The sequence below is a fragment of the Alosa alosa genome, chromosome 7 (genome assembly GCF_017589495.1).
Source record: "Alosa alosa isolate M-15738 ecotype Scorff River chromosome 7, AALO_Geno_1.1, whole genome shotgun sequence".
In the NCBI taxonomy this organism is placed as follows: Eukaryota; Metazoa; Chordata; class Actinopteri; order Clupeiformes; family Clupeidae; genus Alosa; species Alosa alosa.
Genome location: NC_063195.1, coordinates 8930701 through 8949039, shown reverse-complemented (window position 1 = coordinate 8949039; position 18339 = coordinate 8930701). Strand labels below are relative to the sequence as shown.

Sequence of the window (18339 nt, the reverse complement as noted above, 5' to 3'; positions counted from 1 at the left end):
ACATTTGCAAACAGTAGGCCTAACCATGTGATATGAGCACCACACATGACGATGCTCTGACAGACCTCTGAAGTTCGCCTACAAAAAAGCTACCATCTATGCCCATACAAGGAGATCACCTGTTAAATTCTCGCGCAGGGAGACGACTAAATCGGAGACGCAGACGTTTTCCTCAACACACTTTTGTCCTCAACCTTCGAGTAGATATTATAATCAATGGTACGTGAAGGCGGCACAATTTGATTTTTGCTACCCCAGAGCTAACTTGCGACTTGTTAGCAAGTTAGAGAAATCAAGTTAGACTCCAGAGGTCTATGATGGTCGGACGTGACAAACTCGCGTGCAGAAGACTCCTACCAGAAAATGCAGTCTAGATTTGGCGCCCAGTGAAACCAAGTGAAACGGTGTGTGGGTATGAAGGATTGTGCAGAACTTGCCACCACGAAAACTCAGAGAAGGTACATTAACATTTTGGTAATTTGCTAACGTTTCTTTTGGTAGTTGCCTTCAAGCAAGGCAGTAACGTAACGATGTAGGATCTTCAATGCGTCAAAAGGGTGCAGGTCTCTCATCTCCTTGAGTTCTTTTATCTTCGTCCAGGTATGCCGTCCGGCATCCCGAGGGTGTTGTATGGCGGCGGACCACTTCTGGATTTCGTTGGCCTTTGCTGGTTGGTAGAACACAGACACACCATCAGCGTTGGCTACTGTGCGTACTGGGCATATGAGGGCCTCATCAGCTGATTCATCCCAGACATCCCATCCCTCTGCTGGTGGTCTGCGCCTCTTGGTCTTGGGCTTAATTACGGAGCAGCAGCCCCTGGCTTGCATCAGATGTGGATGGGGCGTCAGTCACGGGGACAGCAGTTGCGTCATCATTCGCTGGTGCTTGGTTGGCTTGTTCGGGTGGCAGGTATTGGGGATTGGTTGCAGGTGGCGCTGGTAACAGCATGGATGGTGTTGGAGTGGGTGCTGTAGCAGTGGCCAGTGGCTGGTATTGGCCCTGCTGGGGTTGAGCAGGTTGTTGGTAGTGGGTCACATATGAAGTGTAGAGGCCAGGGCCTGTTGGTAGGCCCATGCTGGCTTGAGCATCAGCTGTAGATTGTTGGAAGCAGGGGCCTCTCCCTGTTGGCTGTTGGTACCCGCCAGGTGGGGTGCTGTTCATTGGCTCAAACAGACCTCCAATAGCCGGATAGTGTGCGATGAAACTGCCTCCCAGCTCAATAGTGTCAAGAGATGTCCACTGCACTTCCAGAAGCCTCCACCATGGCAGGTGGCGCTGCTGGGTCCAAGCCGTGCAGTGTCGGATAGAGGCGGGTGCTGTGCTGCCCTCCACGCCCCCCTCCCCCATGATGGGGCGGTGGTAGTGGGAGGAGTTGGCTCCTCCCCTCAGAGTGGCGCGCTGGGACTGCTCCTCTTCGCCTCATTCCAGTGTGTTCTAGCAACATGTCTGCTTCTGCCAACTGTTCCTCCAAGTCACGTTTCTCCATCTCACTTCTCCAAGTCTTGTCTCGAATTTCTGTCTCCAATTCTTGTATCTTCCTTCTCAATGACTCTTCCACAATTGCGGCCGTCTGCAACCTCTTGCCAGCTTTCCCTGCCTGAGATTTCAATTCTTCTGCCAGACATGTAGTACGGTGTTTTTCGGCATCCACCTCCTGCGAGCAGGATGCCCGCATAGCCCCCATAAAGGATCGCCTTAGTTGGCTCATTAACAAAAAGGCATTGGGCTCACGATGTCTGTTGTGCTTTTTCCAACTCAAATACACCTCACGAACCTTCTTAGGTGGCCAGCGCCCCTGGACAATAGATGCTGGATCAATTTCAAAATCTGTTCTCAATTTTTCCTCAAATTTGCCCAATTGAAATTTCTTCGCCATCCAATCTGACACATAATCTTGTATTTCAGCGAATGTCTCCTCCTGCTGAGGCTTCACTTTCTCCTCATCATGGTCAGCTGCTTGCTTATCTTCTTTTTGCTTATTGCGCCCGCGAACCATCTCTGATTTCTTACTCTCTTGCACAATGTCTTGTTCCAAATTATTATTGGGGCCCGAAGCCATACGAATTGGACTATGTGTTCTATTACAAAGGATCTAGGTCCTTTATTTTAAACTTTTTACTTAAATTTGTCAGTAGTGTGTGATGTTTTAGTGCCAACTTTTGCGATTCTGCTTTGGCCAGAGAAAAAAAACCCCTCTCTCTCTCTGTCCTTCTCCTTTTTTTCCACACACTCACACACACACTCGCTGCTCGGCCAGGAAAAAAAAAACACTCTCCTTATCTCTCTCGCCCGTAACCTGGCACTTGGTAAATTATTTCACTCACAGCATGAAGCCACAACAATAACTTTCACCAGTGTCAGTTCCACTTAACTCAGACTATTTCCTTTCTCCCCAAAAACGGCTGGACAACGACAAAAAATTAATGTCTCACTCACACTTTGAATGATCTCTCGTTAAATTCACAGTTGACCAAGTCAACAAAAACATAGGTTGGAAATCCTATTCCACTTTTCACCTACTGCACAACCAAAACACCCCCCTCTGGTGATTTCGTCTCCTCTCCGTATCACTGTAACACAGATGAACACATCAGAATACATACAGAAATACCCCAGATTTCTACAGACTAGTCCGTGTGTTTTGGGTGGGGTGGTTAGTCTCAACAACTGATGCACACATGGAGGGGACCTTTTTTTTCCCTGAGTTTTATTTTATAAAAATATTTTATAAAACTTTTATATTGTGTTAATTGGGTCCAAAAATAAAGTTTACTGAAGTTGTAAATGTTTTTGTCTTTCTTGAAAATATTATTATGTAATAAGAGAGCCCTTGTGATATGCCATCTGGTAAGTGAAATGTATCAGACTATCAGTTTGCCTATGGACTATTGAGCATTGGGAGAGGGTGCCACAGGGGTAGGGGGTCATCTGTGTGTTAGTGAGGATGAATTGGGCAACAAAGGGTGAAAGGTTTGGTGCATTGTGCAGGTTAATGCTGTGTGTGTAAAGCAGTGATTGCCAGTAATGCTGAGCTGAGCTGAGACCATTGTGACAGGGAAACTAGCCTATTTTCTGCACTGGTACTGCAATATTTTTGTTTCCAAATTTTGCTTTATGCAGTATGATATAAGTGGACGAACACTATAGGACTAGTATTCGTTATGGATGTATTTTTTTTCGTATCCAAGTCATTGCATTTACTGCAGTACTGATGGATCTACTGCTGCAGTAGCCTAGGCTACAATACAGCTTTTTGTAAGGAGACGAACTATTTGACAAGTTGAACTAAATAGCATAAAGCACAAACCAACATTTTCTACAGATACACCTAATGAAGAACACCAGTACAATCGTAGCTGGCTAAACTATAAAGCAAACTGCAAAGTCCGGTGGTTGGCTTTGCGTTTAAACTTCTTTCCTTACGCTGTAAAAAGTTTAACGTAAAATTTACAGCAACTTGCTGGCAGCAAATAACCAGCAAGTTGCTGTATTTCACTCTACAGTACACCTACTGTATATGAAATCACAGTACCTATGCCTGATACTGTAAATGCAAACTACAGTAGTACTACCAGTGCTGTAATGTATACAGTATTGAATTGTCTACCGTAGTTTTAGTACTTATGGATCATACTGTAACTAAGTACAGTAGTAATACCAGTGCTGTAATATTATATACAGTAATTTTGGGAAATTCATATCCTGCTTTATCTACAGCCAGGATAAATTTCACTAGGCCTAGGTATGGTTTAGGCTACACAAACTTGCATAAAAAAACATTGACAACTTGTTATCAGTTTGAAAAGCAAGTACATTTATTCACTTTTTTCGTTTAGAAATTCTCGTGTGCTGCATCCTAACGTTAGACCAACGGTTGCAGTCGGCCTGATCCACCACCAGTAGAGTGAAGCAGCACCTAGCAGAAATAGAAGAAAAAAAGATAAACAGTGTTAGATAACAATTTTCAACTGAAAATGAAGGCTACTTACAAGTGAAACTTTAGAATAACCATTTTTATATATACTGTATGTTTTTTGAGTTTACTGTCAAAATGCCAGGCTGAAGATGGTGTTAACTGAGCATAACTCAGTTTCGCAAGGTATATTTAACGTTAGCCAGCTGGGTGAGCTCATTGATGATGTTTGCTTGGAGCAACAGTATTCGCGCTGTTCGTCCGAACAACAGTTAATGATAGTCAGATGTGACTTAAAGTTAACTTATATCAATATAGCTAAAGTTAGCCTATTAAACTCACAAAACCCGTACATGATTACAAGGAGTTAACGTTACATAAGTTAGCTGGTAGGAGCTAAACCTCCACGTCGCGGCTGAAGTGCCCTTGAGCAAGGCACCTCACCCCTCACTGCTCCCCGAGCGCCGCCGTTGAAGCAGGCAGCTCACTGCGCCGGGATTAGTGTGCTTCACCTCACTGTGTGTTCACTGTGTGCAGTGTGTTTCACTAATTCACCGATTGGGTTAAATGCAGAGACCAAATTTCCCTCACAGGATCAAAAAAGTATATATACTTATACTTATACGTTAACCAGCAGCACATCATCTTCAGCCTAACATTGTGACAGTAACATACTAGGCCTAGCACTACTAGCGAATGTTTTATATAAATTATATGAATATAATAAACTGTAACTTACTGAGAACTAAGGTAGGCCTAATATAAATGAGACTGCCATAACGTTAACGTAACATAAAACATTAACATTAATGCCACCCAGACCCGGCGGCAGACACAAATTCACGGACGGGCATTACACCTTTCCAGGGGGGGCACTGGAACTTAAATTGATCACGGTAGTTTAAGCTTACACTTGACAAAACATTCCAATATGAAAATGTAGATGCAATTGTTGTAAAATGGTGCAGCTCTTTTAAGAGAGCCCTGTGCAGGGATGGGAGAGAGAGATAGCGAGAGGGATATGTGTGTTAGAACTGAGATGCGTGTGGAAAAAGTAGACGTGCTGTTGAGACTGGAGCTAGTCATATTCAAAATAATGCAAAAATAAACGCAGATAAAACCAAAATCCTCGCTCATTTGCTAACCACTTTCAGATAGAGTGTTAGGGAGTTAGCCCCGGTTACGGATAACTTCGCCCTGGAGTGGTAAGCTCCTGTTCTCCGACTAGGTCAGAAGAAAAAAACTGTAAAGGTTAACGCTTATCAAACAAACCCAGAAACTACTAGGCATACTTCTACTAACTATTTATATGAGATATAGCCTACCTGCGAAGCGATAAGCTATATTTGTCATCGGATGACAGGGGTTAGTGCAGAAGTGAAGTAGACTGCGCCACGTAACCTCCTCTCCATTTAGGAGGTGATGGGCTTACCTAATGTTCCTGATTGATTAGCTATGGAATAATACAGATTTTACCAGTTTTATTTGCTACTAGATTGACAAACGTATAGGCTAGGCCTACATTTAATAAGTGTTCAAAATCAATCTATGGGATTGGGGTTGGTTGGAGCCATGGAGGTATATATATAACTGGAGAGAGTGACTAAGCCCCCCCTCCATACAAATGAATGGTGGAGGCTAGGCTAGTAAATCCGGCCAATTCATAGTCAACGCCATCTTGAACACTGGGGTTCGTATCCAGCGCCAGTCGGCTCTGACCATGCGCCAAGTTACAAAGCTGGAAATGACGCATGGACCAACGTCGATTTTTATTGGATATTCTGTAAAAAGAGAGTCGTCCTCCAGTAAGAGGGTGGCGATAATGCACATAAAGTCCTTGCCTCATAACAAGAAGAAGAAAAAGTAGCTTGGGAACGCGCATGGAGTCCGAGCGGAGTCGCCCTGGAGCGGAGTTGCCCTGAAGCGCAACTTAATTTCATTGGATAACAGCGGCTCTAACTAAGAGCGGTCTGCCTGCTGTCCTGCTGCAAATATGCATTCGAACAGGACGTGAAATATCCGTAGTCGAACTATAAATAAACTATTCGTTTTTTAGTGCCAAGTGTAGCGCATTTTTACAGTCTATGATTAGTTTGTTTTTTATTTTATTGTTTGCCATTTCATAGCGGGTGCTCTAAACGTATTCTAGCGTTGGCCCATGACCAAATCAAGCCAATAATAGCCAGTAGCCACAATAATGACTGGAGCCAGAGCCCTCAATAGCCACCCTGTTTTGAAAATAATATTGAAGATATTCAATATTATTGAAGATAGTATTGAAGATAACGCACAGAACGGTCAGCCTGAGTGGACAATTACGTTCCCAACTCATCTAAAATGTGGTGTCTTTACTTTGAGTTGTACACCGCAGATGGTAAAGTAATGGTTAAAGAGAATGTTGTCTGCGGACTCAGCAAAAAACAGTTTACTTACGCATCCACGACATCCAATCTTCGCGCTCACCTGTGGAGTTACCATCCAAATGAGGCAGCGGTGTCAGAGGCACAGTAGACGGCCAGAGCATCGCCAGGCGTCCAACATCATATGATTGCATACTTTACGTAAATCCTAAATTATGTCCGGGGTCTGCTATTTACTTAGGCTGCAAAGCACAGGTATTTATTTGAGGTAGGCTTATTCGAGGCAGACCTTTATTTCTTACATTGTAATGTTATTGTGAGACATGCGTTTTGTTTGGAGCGGCATACCAGGCTATCAAAAGCAGACGATTTTCGGTTTTGGTATGGGATTTAATTTACTTTTTGACTTTTATTATATAGTTAAATGTTGAGACTGATGGGCATTTAAATCTAGAGGGTATTTGATGATCACTGTAAAGTTTCGTGTAGTTGAAAAAGTGTTGTAATTTCCAGCTGTTTATTGCGAGACAAGGCCTTTCCTTCATTCATTGAACGTGCGCTGTGCTCTAATGGAAACCTTATTGCATAGCGAAGTAGCCTAAATTGAGGGGTTTTTTTTTTAAATTATGCATGGTTTACTTTTTATTAAATTTGTAGGCTGGAATGCCTCGCGGCAATAATTGTGTTTAAATGTAGTAGCCTAGTACTTCAGCCTCTGGCAAGCTCCAAAGGGGGCGGCTATAGGTTGAGAGCAACGTGTTGGAGACCCATGGTGTAACGAGACAAGGTCTTTATGCCGCTGTTGTGTAATTTATTGTCTTTAATCATGTTTAGGCTATGTTTGTTCGGGACAAACAACAACGAAACAAGATCAATACAATTTTCTTTATTTGTCATATGATGGATAAACAACCATAATATGCACGTCTTCTCATAGGCTCCTCAAGAAATACGCGACTGAATAACGTTTGGCTGTAGCCGGATAGGTACCCGCCCCACCAACATGCGGCGCAAGATGAGAGCTCGTGCCCAACACGGTTTTCGTGCATGGAGCTGGTTCCAAATGCTCCATGCAGCGCCATATTTGAACATGGCGTATGCTAACATGCCGAAGCTAATCTGCACGCTCTTGACCCCCTGGTTGGAGCAGCCAAGCTCGTTCAGGGCGGGCACAGATGACTTCCAGGACGGGCCTGGCTCCCCAAAGCCCCCCCATGCCGCCGGGACTGATGCCACCGTCACAGCAACTATGATAGCTAGCCTAAAGTTACTTACTTAGCTAGTTGATCCAACAAGCATGGATGAGTTTGTAAGTTAGACAGTACAACGTACATAGACTGTACACATGCCCGAATTTAATGTAGTACAATTTCACAATGAAACATTAACGTTACATAAATAAATAAATGCTTGCTTACCATTAAGGTGGAGCTGCGAACTTTTCAGAGTGCTTAACACCGTTGGTCTGACTCTGACTGAACTGTTGCTCAAAAATGATCTCCCGCCGGACAGTTCAAACGTCGTCGCGCCGTTTCAATCACCACGTCAAAATTTCCCAGTAAACCATAAATCCATGACTTTTCAATATCTTTTCAAAATGATGATTTGGATGGAAAATCAACATAATATCAATGTCACCTTGCTATCTGGGAGCTTAACTTTGTATTTATGTGCAAAAAGAAAACAGAAAACCCCAACTGATTTTCCGCCATGTTTTTTCAACATTTTCAAAAAGCTGACAAGTGAGGGAGGAGTCAGATTTATTACTATTCGCAGCAAATTTTTATTACTGTAGTTTGACCATTTTTGTAAAAATTCAATGCAATTTCTCCATTGACAATTGCGGTATAAGCCATAAAAACTTAACTGCACGTGGTAGACTTAAAACCAGCTACGGCTGTACTAAGCGATTGTATATGCTCCTATAGACACCAAGAGTTCATGGGGCACTAACCTTGTTTTGAGATAAATGCCTTTTATTCACGATCTCTTGGATAAGTACTTCATTACCCACAATCCTGAACAATCCCACAGTGATGCCTCTGATTGGTGGATAGGCTGTTATGATCATAGTTTGAAACTTTTTCAGCGAAAAATATTGACAAAGATGGCGGAGTCTTTTACTGCCTATGGCGAAAATCTTAATGTGATTAAAAACTTTCTTGACGAATATTGGTACTTGTATCAACAAGGATTGGGGTTTATACATCACACCTAACTTAGTCAGGGCCAATACACTATCAAATAGACCACTGTAAATGTTAGTTTAAACACTCAAACTTTCCAGGTAGCCGACAGGCTAACCTTTAGCATTTCCGACATTGTATGTCATTACATAATGCAGCTAACATTAGCCTACATGCTGCAACACAGGTATGAAATATATTATGTTTTAGTGAGTGTCCAAAGGGGTAAAAAGGCACTTTAAATCAGGTCACATTATTGACTGTTCTGTGTCCGAGAGTCAGTTTGTGGGTTTTGTAAGGGCCAGGACCTACAAAGTTGTGGTGAGTTAACAGGAGGTTGGTAACGTTAACGCTGCTAGCAGTGCTAGTTAACACTAGCTAGGCTACTGTAGCCTTCATACTGTATGATTCATATCAATCATTAACCTAGGAATACTTCATGCATTTAATGAACATTTTGTGTAATAATTCACGGCAAATTAATAAACTGAATATGGTGGTCCAAGAGCAGACCATGCTCCAGTCCATGCATCAGCCCGACTGAGCAGTGATGACAGCATAGGATGAGTCAGGTAACGTTAACCGCTCGTTCACAATAATACCGATATAAAATACACGATGATAAATATAAAATTCAATATCAAAACACTATTATTTACACAATTACTCATGAAATAACTGCTATTAACTGCACATTCACTATATAAAAATCACTGTTTGGAGGAAAGGGTCTGCAGGTTGTCGCTGGTTGAAATGGCAAAATAAATCGCTACCGATTTTGCCTATATTATTCAGTGAGGCTGTGGTTTACGGATGAGTAGTTCCTTCGCCGAAATGAAAATATGTACACAGTCTTGTACCTTTGACTCGCTTTTTTCACTCAAAATGATATGTTGTATGCTTATGAGTTATGCCGAGCTGGTTAGCCTAAGACATGCTGTAAAAACTCTTTTAGATAATGGATTTTTCCAAACGCCAATGGGACAAATGAATGGGAATCTTACATCCGGCACCTAACCGCATTTTGGCTGTGGGCGGGACTGTGCAGCTCTATTCATAGCGAAACCACAGCAACATACTGTATTCACAAATACAGTACACATTTCTCTCAAAAACAGCAGTGATGCTGTGAAAATCACAGAATCTTGTTACAGTGTACGGTAGGCTTGGTTGAACGTAAGTAAAAATGTATCTAACGCTAACGTCAAAACAACCCTGATTTTGAAATCCATGCTGGACCGGATGTTGACAGTTACACATCGGAAGAGGAGGAGGAAGAGAGGGGTGTTCCCGTTTAGCTCCAAAACCGCCCATTTATGGACGCAGCCCGACGATATTGGAAATTTTGGCCCTGGTTTTAAATGTGCATCTTTTTTTCTCACGCTCACTCGGAGGTGGCCAGCGAGTATTTGTTCTGTTGTCAGCTTGTGCCAAAATATCGTCCAACATGCTTGATTGCATTGCATTCTCCACATTTTTAGCTAAATTTTCATGTACCACATCAGCATTTTTGTTCAGTGAATCTTTTGTAAATTGCTTTACAATAGCGTCGGGCCCTTGTCAGCAGCCTTCGGCTTGCCTCTTGCCACTATTCACTCCTTCATCTTCAACAATTCTCAATATTTTGGACTCAATGTGTCCAGTTACATAGTCTGTCTGTTCTTAGTCTTGGATTTTGTGAAATAAATTTCTAAATATCACCTGCTTGCTGCAGCTTCGGTCTGCACGTCCTTTTAAAACGCTTTTTTTTTTTTCTCTCAAGCATTTATTCTGCTGCCGGCTTGTATCTCCACATCGTCCAAAATGCTTGATTGCATTGCATTCTCCACATTTTTAGCTAAATGTCCATGTACCACATCAGCATTTTTGTTCAGTGAATCTTTTGTAAATTGCTTTACAATTACCGTCGGGCCTATAGGCCTATTGCCTGCTTGCCTCAGCTTCGGTCACGTCCTTTTAAAACCGTCTTTTTATCTATTATGAGTATTTAATCTGCTGCCAGCTTGTGACTCCATATCGCCCAAAATGCTTGATTGCATTGCATTCTACACATTTTTAGCTAAATTTTCATGTATCATATCAGCATTTTTGTTCAGTGAATCTTTTGTAAATTGCTTTACAATTACCATAGGGCCTATAGGCCTATGCCTGGCTTGCTTCAGTCACGTCTAAAACTGCATCTTTTTCTCTCTCATGAGCATTTAATCTGCTGCCAGCTTGTGACTCCACCTTGCCCAAAATGCTTGATTGCATGTATTCTCCGGGTGATTTTAAATACATTTTGGTGTACCACATTGCATTTTCTTTCAGTGAATTTTTTGCTTTGCAATTACCTTGCCCTCCTCTTGGCTGCCTTCACTCCTTCGTCTTCATTAACATTAATCTTTTTGGCCTCAATAATCCAGTTACATAGTCTCTGTTTTTTGGTTTTGATTTTGAGAAATACTTATTTAGAAAAAATTCTAAATAAATGTGACTTATAGTCCGGTGCGACTTATATATGTTTTTTTCCTGTTCATGACGCATTTTTTGACTGATGCGACTTACACTCAGGAGCGACTTATAGTCCGGAAAATACGGTATTATTTCTTCTAACTCAAACTCATTGGCCTTGGCTCATTTACTGTGAAGAACATAGAAAATAACCTACTTTCAATGACACAGTACACCCCCACTACACACAACTATTACATATGAGGTGTTCGGGTCTACTGGATCTGAGTGTAATAATTGTAGGTGTTCTGTACCTAAACTGTGTCCTCATCCTAAATGGACCTGCTGTGTGTGGCTGTGCGTCTGTATGTGTGCATGTCTGAGTGTAGGTGTCTGTGTGCGGGAATGTTGTCTTTCTGCATCTGCTGTCCCCATACAAAGTTACAAAACTTACATTTCAAGCACTTTCACCGGTTCTGATTAAGTTCTAAGAAATGAGCACCAATAATGATAAAAAATCTTGTTTCTATTTACCTTTTTATAATTGAATGTACTTGTTTTCTCACAAAAGACAAAAATGATGATATGATCATAAATCCGATTTCACAGGGGTAAATAGCAAATAACCATAAATCATGTCCATCATTGGTAATTGAGCTAAAGTGAACATCTGTCAAGTATTTTTACATACATTGTTATGCCTGTATTGATGTAAAAGCCTTATAATGTGGTGGGTTCAACAGACCCGGATTGGCTGTGTAACAAACATATGAACACCTAACGGTTAAAGAACTGTATGAGCGGACTAAAATAAGCCCCCAAAATTAATTTTACCCTAGAATAGCAGGAACCCAGCTAGTGTGGGCCCCAGATGGGAGAAACCTGGGTTGCCCATATGGGTTTTAGCTAGGGCCCATGTGAAGCCCACCTTCAGCCCATCTTGGCTTGCCCACATGGGGCCACCATGAAACCCCCGGACAAAATTAACTGGGGACCACCTGGGGCCCACTCACCAGCCCATGTCCAACCCATATGGGCCCCACATGGGTGTGTTGACAGGGACCATTCCAATGACTCTGAAGCTGTTAAATGAAGGTAAATTAAGCTAAAAAACTTGCATATTAAGCTAAAAAACCTGCATAGTGTGCCTTTAAGATGAACATGAAGCAGGCTTGCCATGGCAGAAATAATGATAGCCAGCCTTAAATGTCCTCTTTTGTCACTTCTCCAAGCATACACCTGAGAGTGAGGCAAGCCCTCACAGAGAAATGCCTTGAGTTTTGCTGTGGCTGAAGTGGCTTACGTTTCTTTATTCGGATTAATTTGCAATCCATTCCATTCTGAATAAACAAACATAGTTTAGCCTACAACTATGCATGTGTAATGAAGGTGGAAGACAAATATTTATATTTATGTAGGCCAGTGTTTCTCAAACTTTTTCAGACCAAGGACCACTTAATCAATAAAAAAAGCCTCACGGACCACCTAGCTAAAAAAAATAAAATAAATTAGACCTACTTCAATAGTAAATTACACAATAGGCCTACTCACTGAACCACTTTGATTGTATTATTGTGTCAGATAATTCATATGATTTAAACTGGCATGGCTTACATAGGCAGTGTTGCAGAAATGTTTGGATTTACATACAAGTTGGTTCAATATTGCAAAAAACTCATCTATATTCAATTTTACCATGTCTGCTCGCGGACCACTTGGGCTAGCTTGCGGACCACCAGTGGTCCCCGGAAACACTGATGTAGGCCTACTTCTGAGATGTCTGTGAGTCTTGGCTGGATATCTAGAAACAATCTGTCCTGCAATGTTCCTTTGGCGCCACTTAAGAGAGCCTGTTTTCTTGTTTGTCCTCCTTTTCTTGGCCTATGTATAAGTATAATATATCTACTTACATCACAGAAAATACACCTTAACAGCAGTCAACTGTATTTTCACTTACTGCTGTCGGATTCATCTCATGCACAAAACTTTCAGCATCTTCAATAATTTGCTGGAAGTCCTTACTGGCCATTGTAAGACAGATATGACACAGACGACTAACAGAGGACTGATGGGAACGAACGAGACAGACTGACACTGACAAACAGGTAAACAAATATTTTATAGAAAGATAGAGAGAGTGAAAGATGTAGATAAAAGATAGAATGGCTCCGAAAAGTGCCTTTGGATTTGAAGTGTTTTTGAAATGGGTGTACAAATAGATAAATGCTGCAAGATGCTGTAGTGAAAACCAACAAACAAACAAAGAGACAGAGAGGTTGCAAATTAATAAAAAACAAAATACAGACATTTATGAGATATTTAATAAATCATGTGAAATGGTTACAGTGGGAGTGGAATATAGTAATGATCAAGGACATCCGGAGCCATAACCCTACACTGAAAGGTAAATTGTACAATGGTTACACGCAGTATACGCAACCAAGCCCAGGTGACAACGATTAGTTTTCCTGGATAGCAGAGTGGGCTACTTTATGGCATGCAAACAGGGTAAAAATGTCTAATAACGAAACGCCTGCAGGTGCAAAAACATTACGTCTCCACGCGCAAACATTTTCATGTACAGATGTAACATTTTTACGTATACTAACCAGGTGTAAATATGTACCGGTTAACCGGAGGTAGGCTATAGGCTATTTTTGATAGGCTATTAAATACACTCTAAAAAACAATGGGTTAAAAACAACCCAATTTCAACCCAACTACTGGTTAAATAGTGGTCGAGCCCAGCACTGTGTTATATTAGTCCCGAAAATTGGGTTGTACGGTCAACCCAATAAGTTGGGTTGATGGTCTGACCCAAACATTGGGTTATTGTAGCAAAACTGTTAGGTTAAACCTACATAATTGTTGGGTAGAATATCTTTTTCAATCCAGCATTTATGTTATGTTATGTTGTTAATGTAATTTCTGGGTTATATTGACCTAATTTATGAGTTATTCTAAATATCTTATTTTCCTCCTTAATCCAATCTCTATTAATTCAAAATAATAACAATAAATGTTTGAAAATTATGAATGTTGCAATATAATGTTTTAAAATCCATCCAATAGGCAACAACAGCCATGCAATGAAATAAAACAGTTCGACATAATTATTCATTTGGCAGTTTATTTTTTGAACAGATTAGCCTAGACTAGTCTAAAAAGCATGTGATACTTCCATGAAGGCAGGCAGATTTCACGGTCCGTTTGGGAGGTCAGCCCTGTCAATCAAAGAAAAAAAAGAGTGCTTTAATCACTGTTATTTACAGAACTTAACATCGAGACTTTGATGTTGACAAACATTAAAAATCGACCAAGAGACAAAATATTAGCGTAACACACTCGGAAACCATAACCACCTATGGAGTTTTAAACATATCGTGTAGTGCTAACTGGTAAGTTAGAAGCTACCGGTAACGTTAGCTAAATGACTGTCTGATAATGTTACCACCAAGAAACAAAAGACACCCAGTAACGTTAAGTTGCATGGCTATAATATGAAGCTACCCTGAATTAATTAATATACGATGTGAAGACACTTTGACTGTGTTAGCTAATATTAGCTGACAAAAACGTTAGCTGCACCCATAGGATGCATCACCACGAAGCATAGCAATTAACATGGACTGCTAACCTGCTGTTGGTAGATAGCTATGCTAATTATAGTTAGTTGTAAAAGTTTGTTTTGTTTCTGTTCAGCAGTTAATATGCAGTGAACACAGAACTATGTTTTTATGAGTCTGTCTTTCTGTATATTTAACATCAACATAGCAGTAATTTTAAGTTAATGTTAGCTAGCTGCTAACGTTAGTTAGCATGAATGACACAATTGTTAACCTGCTTGAGGCTGAACGAAATTGGCAGGCAGAATATCCATTCATATCACGAAAGATATGTCTCTGGGTGGACTTTTAAAATGAGTCTAGACAAGAAAAACATATAAAAAAAAAGGTTAAAAGCAGATACATACCTTCCGAAATCGCCTTATTTCCATTGCATGTTGACAGCTGCTGGACTGGATGGTTGGAAGAATAACGATTTTTCGAACTCTCAAATAACTAGGGCTGTCAAATTAACTGATTCATTTTGATTAATTAATTTGAGAAAAAATAACGCAGATTAATCGATTCTGTATGACCTTTGACCCTGAGCCATTGTAGTCAATAACCAATTAGACTGTAAAATGAAGGAGAGAGAAGAAAATGTGCTGCCTAGATCATTGATTGGAACATTTACTTTTCAAAAACGGCTTGATGGTGTTGATAAAAATAAAGTGTTGATTAAAATAAAGTCCTCTGCAATGTAGGCTAAAAAAAAAACTTCTTCCCGAAGCACCCGAATTTATTTCCTCAGCATATTAGGTCATATCATAGATTATTATGGCCATTAATAAAATAATAATAAAAGAGTTTTTGAACTTTAATGTCACTAAAATACTTTCACAGCAAAAATCATGTATGCGATTAATTTAGATTAATTAATCACAGAGTAGCCTATGTAATTAATTAGATTAATTTTTTTAATCGATTGACAGCCCTACAAATAACTATGCAGCTGTGTTAAAGTCACCCAGGTGCTGGGTAGTGTACACGTCAGGTGGGGGAGAGGAGAGGCACTATCAACCCAACAAGCTGGGTTACAGAAAATAACCCAACATGAGTAAAAACAACCCCACAAAATCACCTACTGTAACCGCCTCAACCCAGTGTTTGGGTTGATAAAATAACCCAGTATTTTTTAGAGTGTATGTTAAAAATAAATATAGTAGGTTAAATGTCTATAAGCATAACTTCTACCCTGGCTAATGACAGCAATAGCCTATCAATAACAATATAAAATTCATTGGAGAATCTACAACCCTGTTCATAGTCATGAGACAAATTCATTGGACAAACTATCTCATCTCATCAAAGCTGACATAATGTAAACAAAGGAAAGCCCTCTAATTGTACGGGCAAGACTGACATGTGTGCCTAGGCCCGTCCAGGCCATGGCTGTGTGTTGAACACCCATAAAAAAAAAAAAGATTTAGCTTGTGATCAAGGGCGTCACTAAGCTGGGATACGAGCATCCTCCTTCACCAACCCTGAGCAGCCAGTCATGTCAGTGGCGCACTGAAGACCTTCTCATTAGAGCTTAGATCGGGCCCAAAAAATCAAGCCCGACCCTACCTGAGCCCGTGCACATTGTGCCCGAGCCTGACCCGGCCCAACACATTAACTGTAATTATGAGCCCGAGCCCGATTTAAACCCGACATTTTTTTAAATACGTGCACTGTAACAAGATTTTGTGATTTTCACAGCATCACTGCTGTTTTTGAGAAAAATGTGTACTGTATTTGTGAATACAGTATGTTGCTGTAGTTTCGCTATGAATTATGGTCAAAAATGGTCAAACTACAGTAATACAAATTTGCTGCGAATCATAACACAGTAATAAATCTGACTCCTCCCTCACTTGTCAGCTTTTTGAAAATTTTGAAAAAACATGGCGGAAAATCAGTTGGGGTTTTCTGTTTTCTTTTTGCACATAAATACAAAGTTAAGCTCCCAGATAGCAAGGTGACATTGATATTATGTTGATTTTCCATCCAAATCATAATTTTGAAAAGATATTGAAAAGTCATGGATTTATGGTTTACTGGGAAATTTTGACGTGGTGATTGAAACGTGCACGGCGCGACGACGTTTGAACTGTCCGGCGGCGGGAGATCATTTTTGAGCTACAGTTCAGTCAGTCAGACCAACGGTGTTCAGCACTCTGTCAAGTTCGCAGCTCCACCTTAATGGTAAGCAAGCATTTATTTATGTAACGTTAATGTTTCATTGTGAAATTGTACTACATTAAATTCGGGCATGTGTACAGTCTATGTACGTTGTACTGTCTAACTTACAAACTCATCCATGCTTGTTGGATCAACTAAGTAAGTAACGTTAGGCTAGCTATCATAGTTGCTGTTGCTGTGTGGTGGCATTAAGTTTTGGCAGTCTCGTTTATATTAGGCCTACCTTAGTTCTCAGTAAGTTACAGTTTATTATATTCATATAATTTATATAAAACATTCGCTAGTAGTGCTAGGCCTAGTATGTTACTGTCACAATGTTAGGCTGAAGATGATGTGCTGCTGGTTAACGTTAACGTGGAGGTTTAGCTGCTACCAGCTAACTTATGTAACGTTAACTCATCGTAATCAGTACATATATCTATGTGTTGCTGCAAGCAAACATCATCAATGAGCTCACCCAGCTGGCTAACGTTAGCAGCTAAACATACCTTGCGAAACTGAGTTATGCTAACACCATCTTCAGCCTGGCATTTTGACAGTAAACTCAAAAAACATACAGTATATATATAAATGATTATTCTAAAGTTTCACTTGTAAGTAGCCTTCAGTTTCAGTTGAAAATTGTTATCTAACACTGTTTATCTTTTTTTCTTCTATTTCTGCTAGGTGCTGCTTCACTCTGCTACTGGTGGTGGATCAGGCTGACTGCAACCGTTGGTCTAACGTTAGGATGCAGCACACGAGAATTTCTAAACGGAAAAAAAGTGAATAAATGTACTTGCTTTTCAAACTGATAACAAGTTGTCAATGGTTATTTATGCAAGTTTGTGTAGCCTAAACCATACCTAGGCCTAGTGAAATTTATCCTGGCTGAAGATAAAGCAGGATATGAATTTCCCAAAATTACTGTATATAATATTACAGCACTGGTATTACTACTGTACTAAGTTACAGTATGATCCATAAGTACTGTGATTAAAAATACGGTAGACAATTCAATACTGTATACATTACAGCACTGGTAGTACTACTGTAGTTTGCATTTACAGTATCAGGCATAGGTACTGTGATTTCATATACAGTAGGTGTACTGTAGAGTGAAATACAGCAACTTGCTGGTTATTTGCTGCCAGCAAGTTGCTGTAAATTTTACGTTAAACTTTTTACAGTGTGGGCCATTATAACTGACGTTCTCAACTACAATTCTGAGCTGTTTGAGCTACAGAAATCCGTTTAGAATTATATTAATGAATAATGCAGCGGAGGATGAAGAATACACTGCATTAAAATCATTAACATTTCTAATATGGTAGGCCCTATTAATAGGTCATGTAAAGAAAAAGAAGGTGCCCCGAGTTACAAGGAATGTTTAATGGGCGATAACATTTCGGCCTACAAGGCCTTCATCAGATCGCATGTAGTGCATTCAGACACAAAAACTCATATAGCCTAGGTCTAGACTTCTTGATTGAAATCAATTAGTCAGATGATCACTATCCAAGACAAAACCCCATCGTATTGAGAACGTCATCAGATAGGTCGGCTTCAGAGTATCTTGCTGTAGCCTGCAGTAATAACAGAGACTTTCTAAAGAGGAGACACAACACTCAAACAATCCTCCATAGAAATGCATGGGGTTAGTTTGTAACGTCAAT

General features: G+C 40.4%; 1 protein-coding gene across 1 annotated transcript; it reads right to left on the bottom strand.

The window, feature by feature from the left end:
- Positions 1-482: 482 nt before the first annotated feature.
- LOC125297735 lies at positions 483-1465 on the bottom strand. The gene is made up of 2 exons (XM_048248188.1): positions 871-1465; positions 483-797 (listed from the first exon to the last, which is right to left on the bottom strand). Exons 1-2 carry the CDS (start codon positions 1348-1350, stop codon positions 483-485), a joined length of 795 nt encoding a protein of 264 aa, XP_048104145.1. The 5' UTR covers positions 1351-1465.
- Positions 1466-18339: the final 16874 nt, after the last annotated feature.

What these genes read in the sequence shown, in the direction of transcription:
- LOC125297735 (XM_048248188.1), bottom strand. Translation starts at nt 1,350, where the DNA reads ATGGGGGAGGGGGGCGTGGAGGGCAGCACAGCACCCGCCTCTATCCGA. An exon ending in AAGCACCAGCGAATGATGAC is followed by an intron (nt 798 to 870) that starts GCAACTGCTGTC and finishes TCCGTAATTAAG; the next exon opens with CCCAAGACCAAGAGGCGCAG.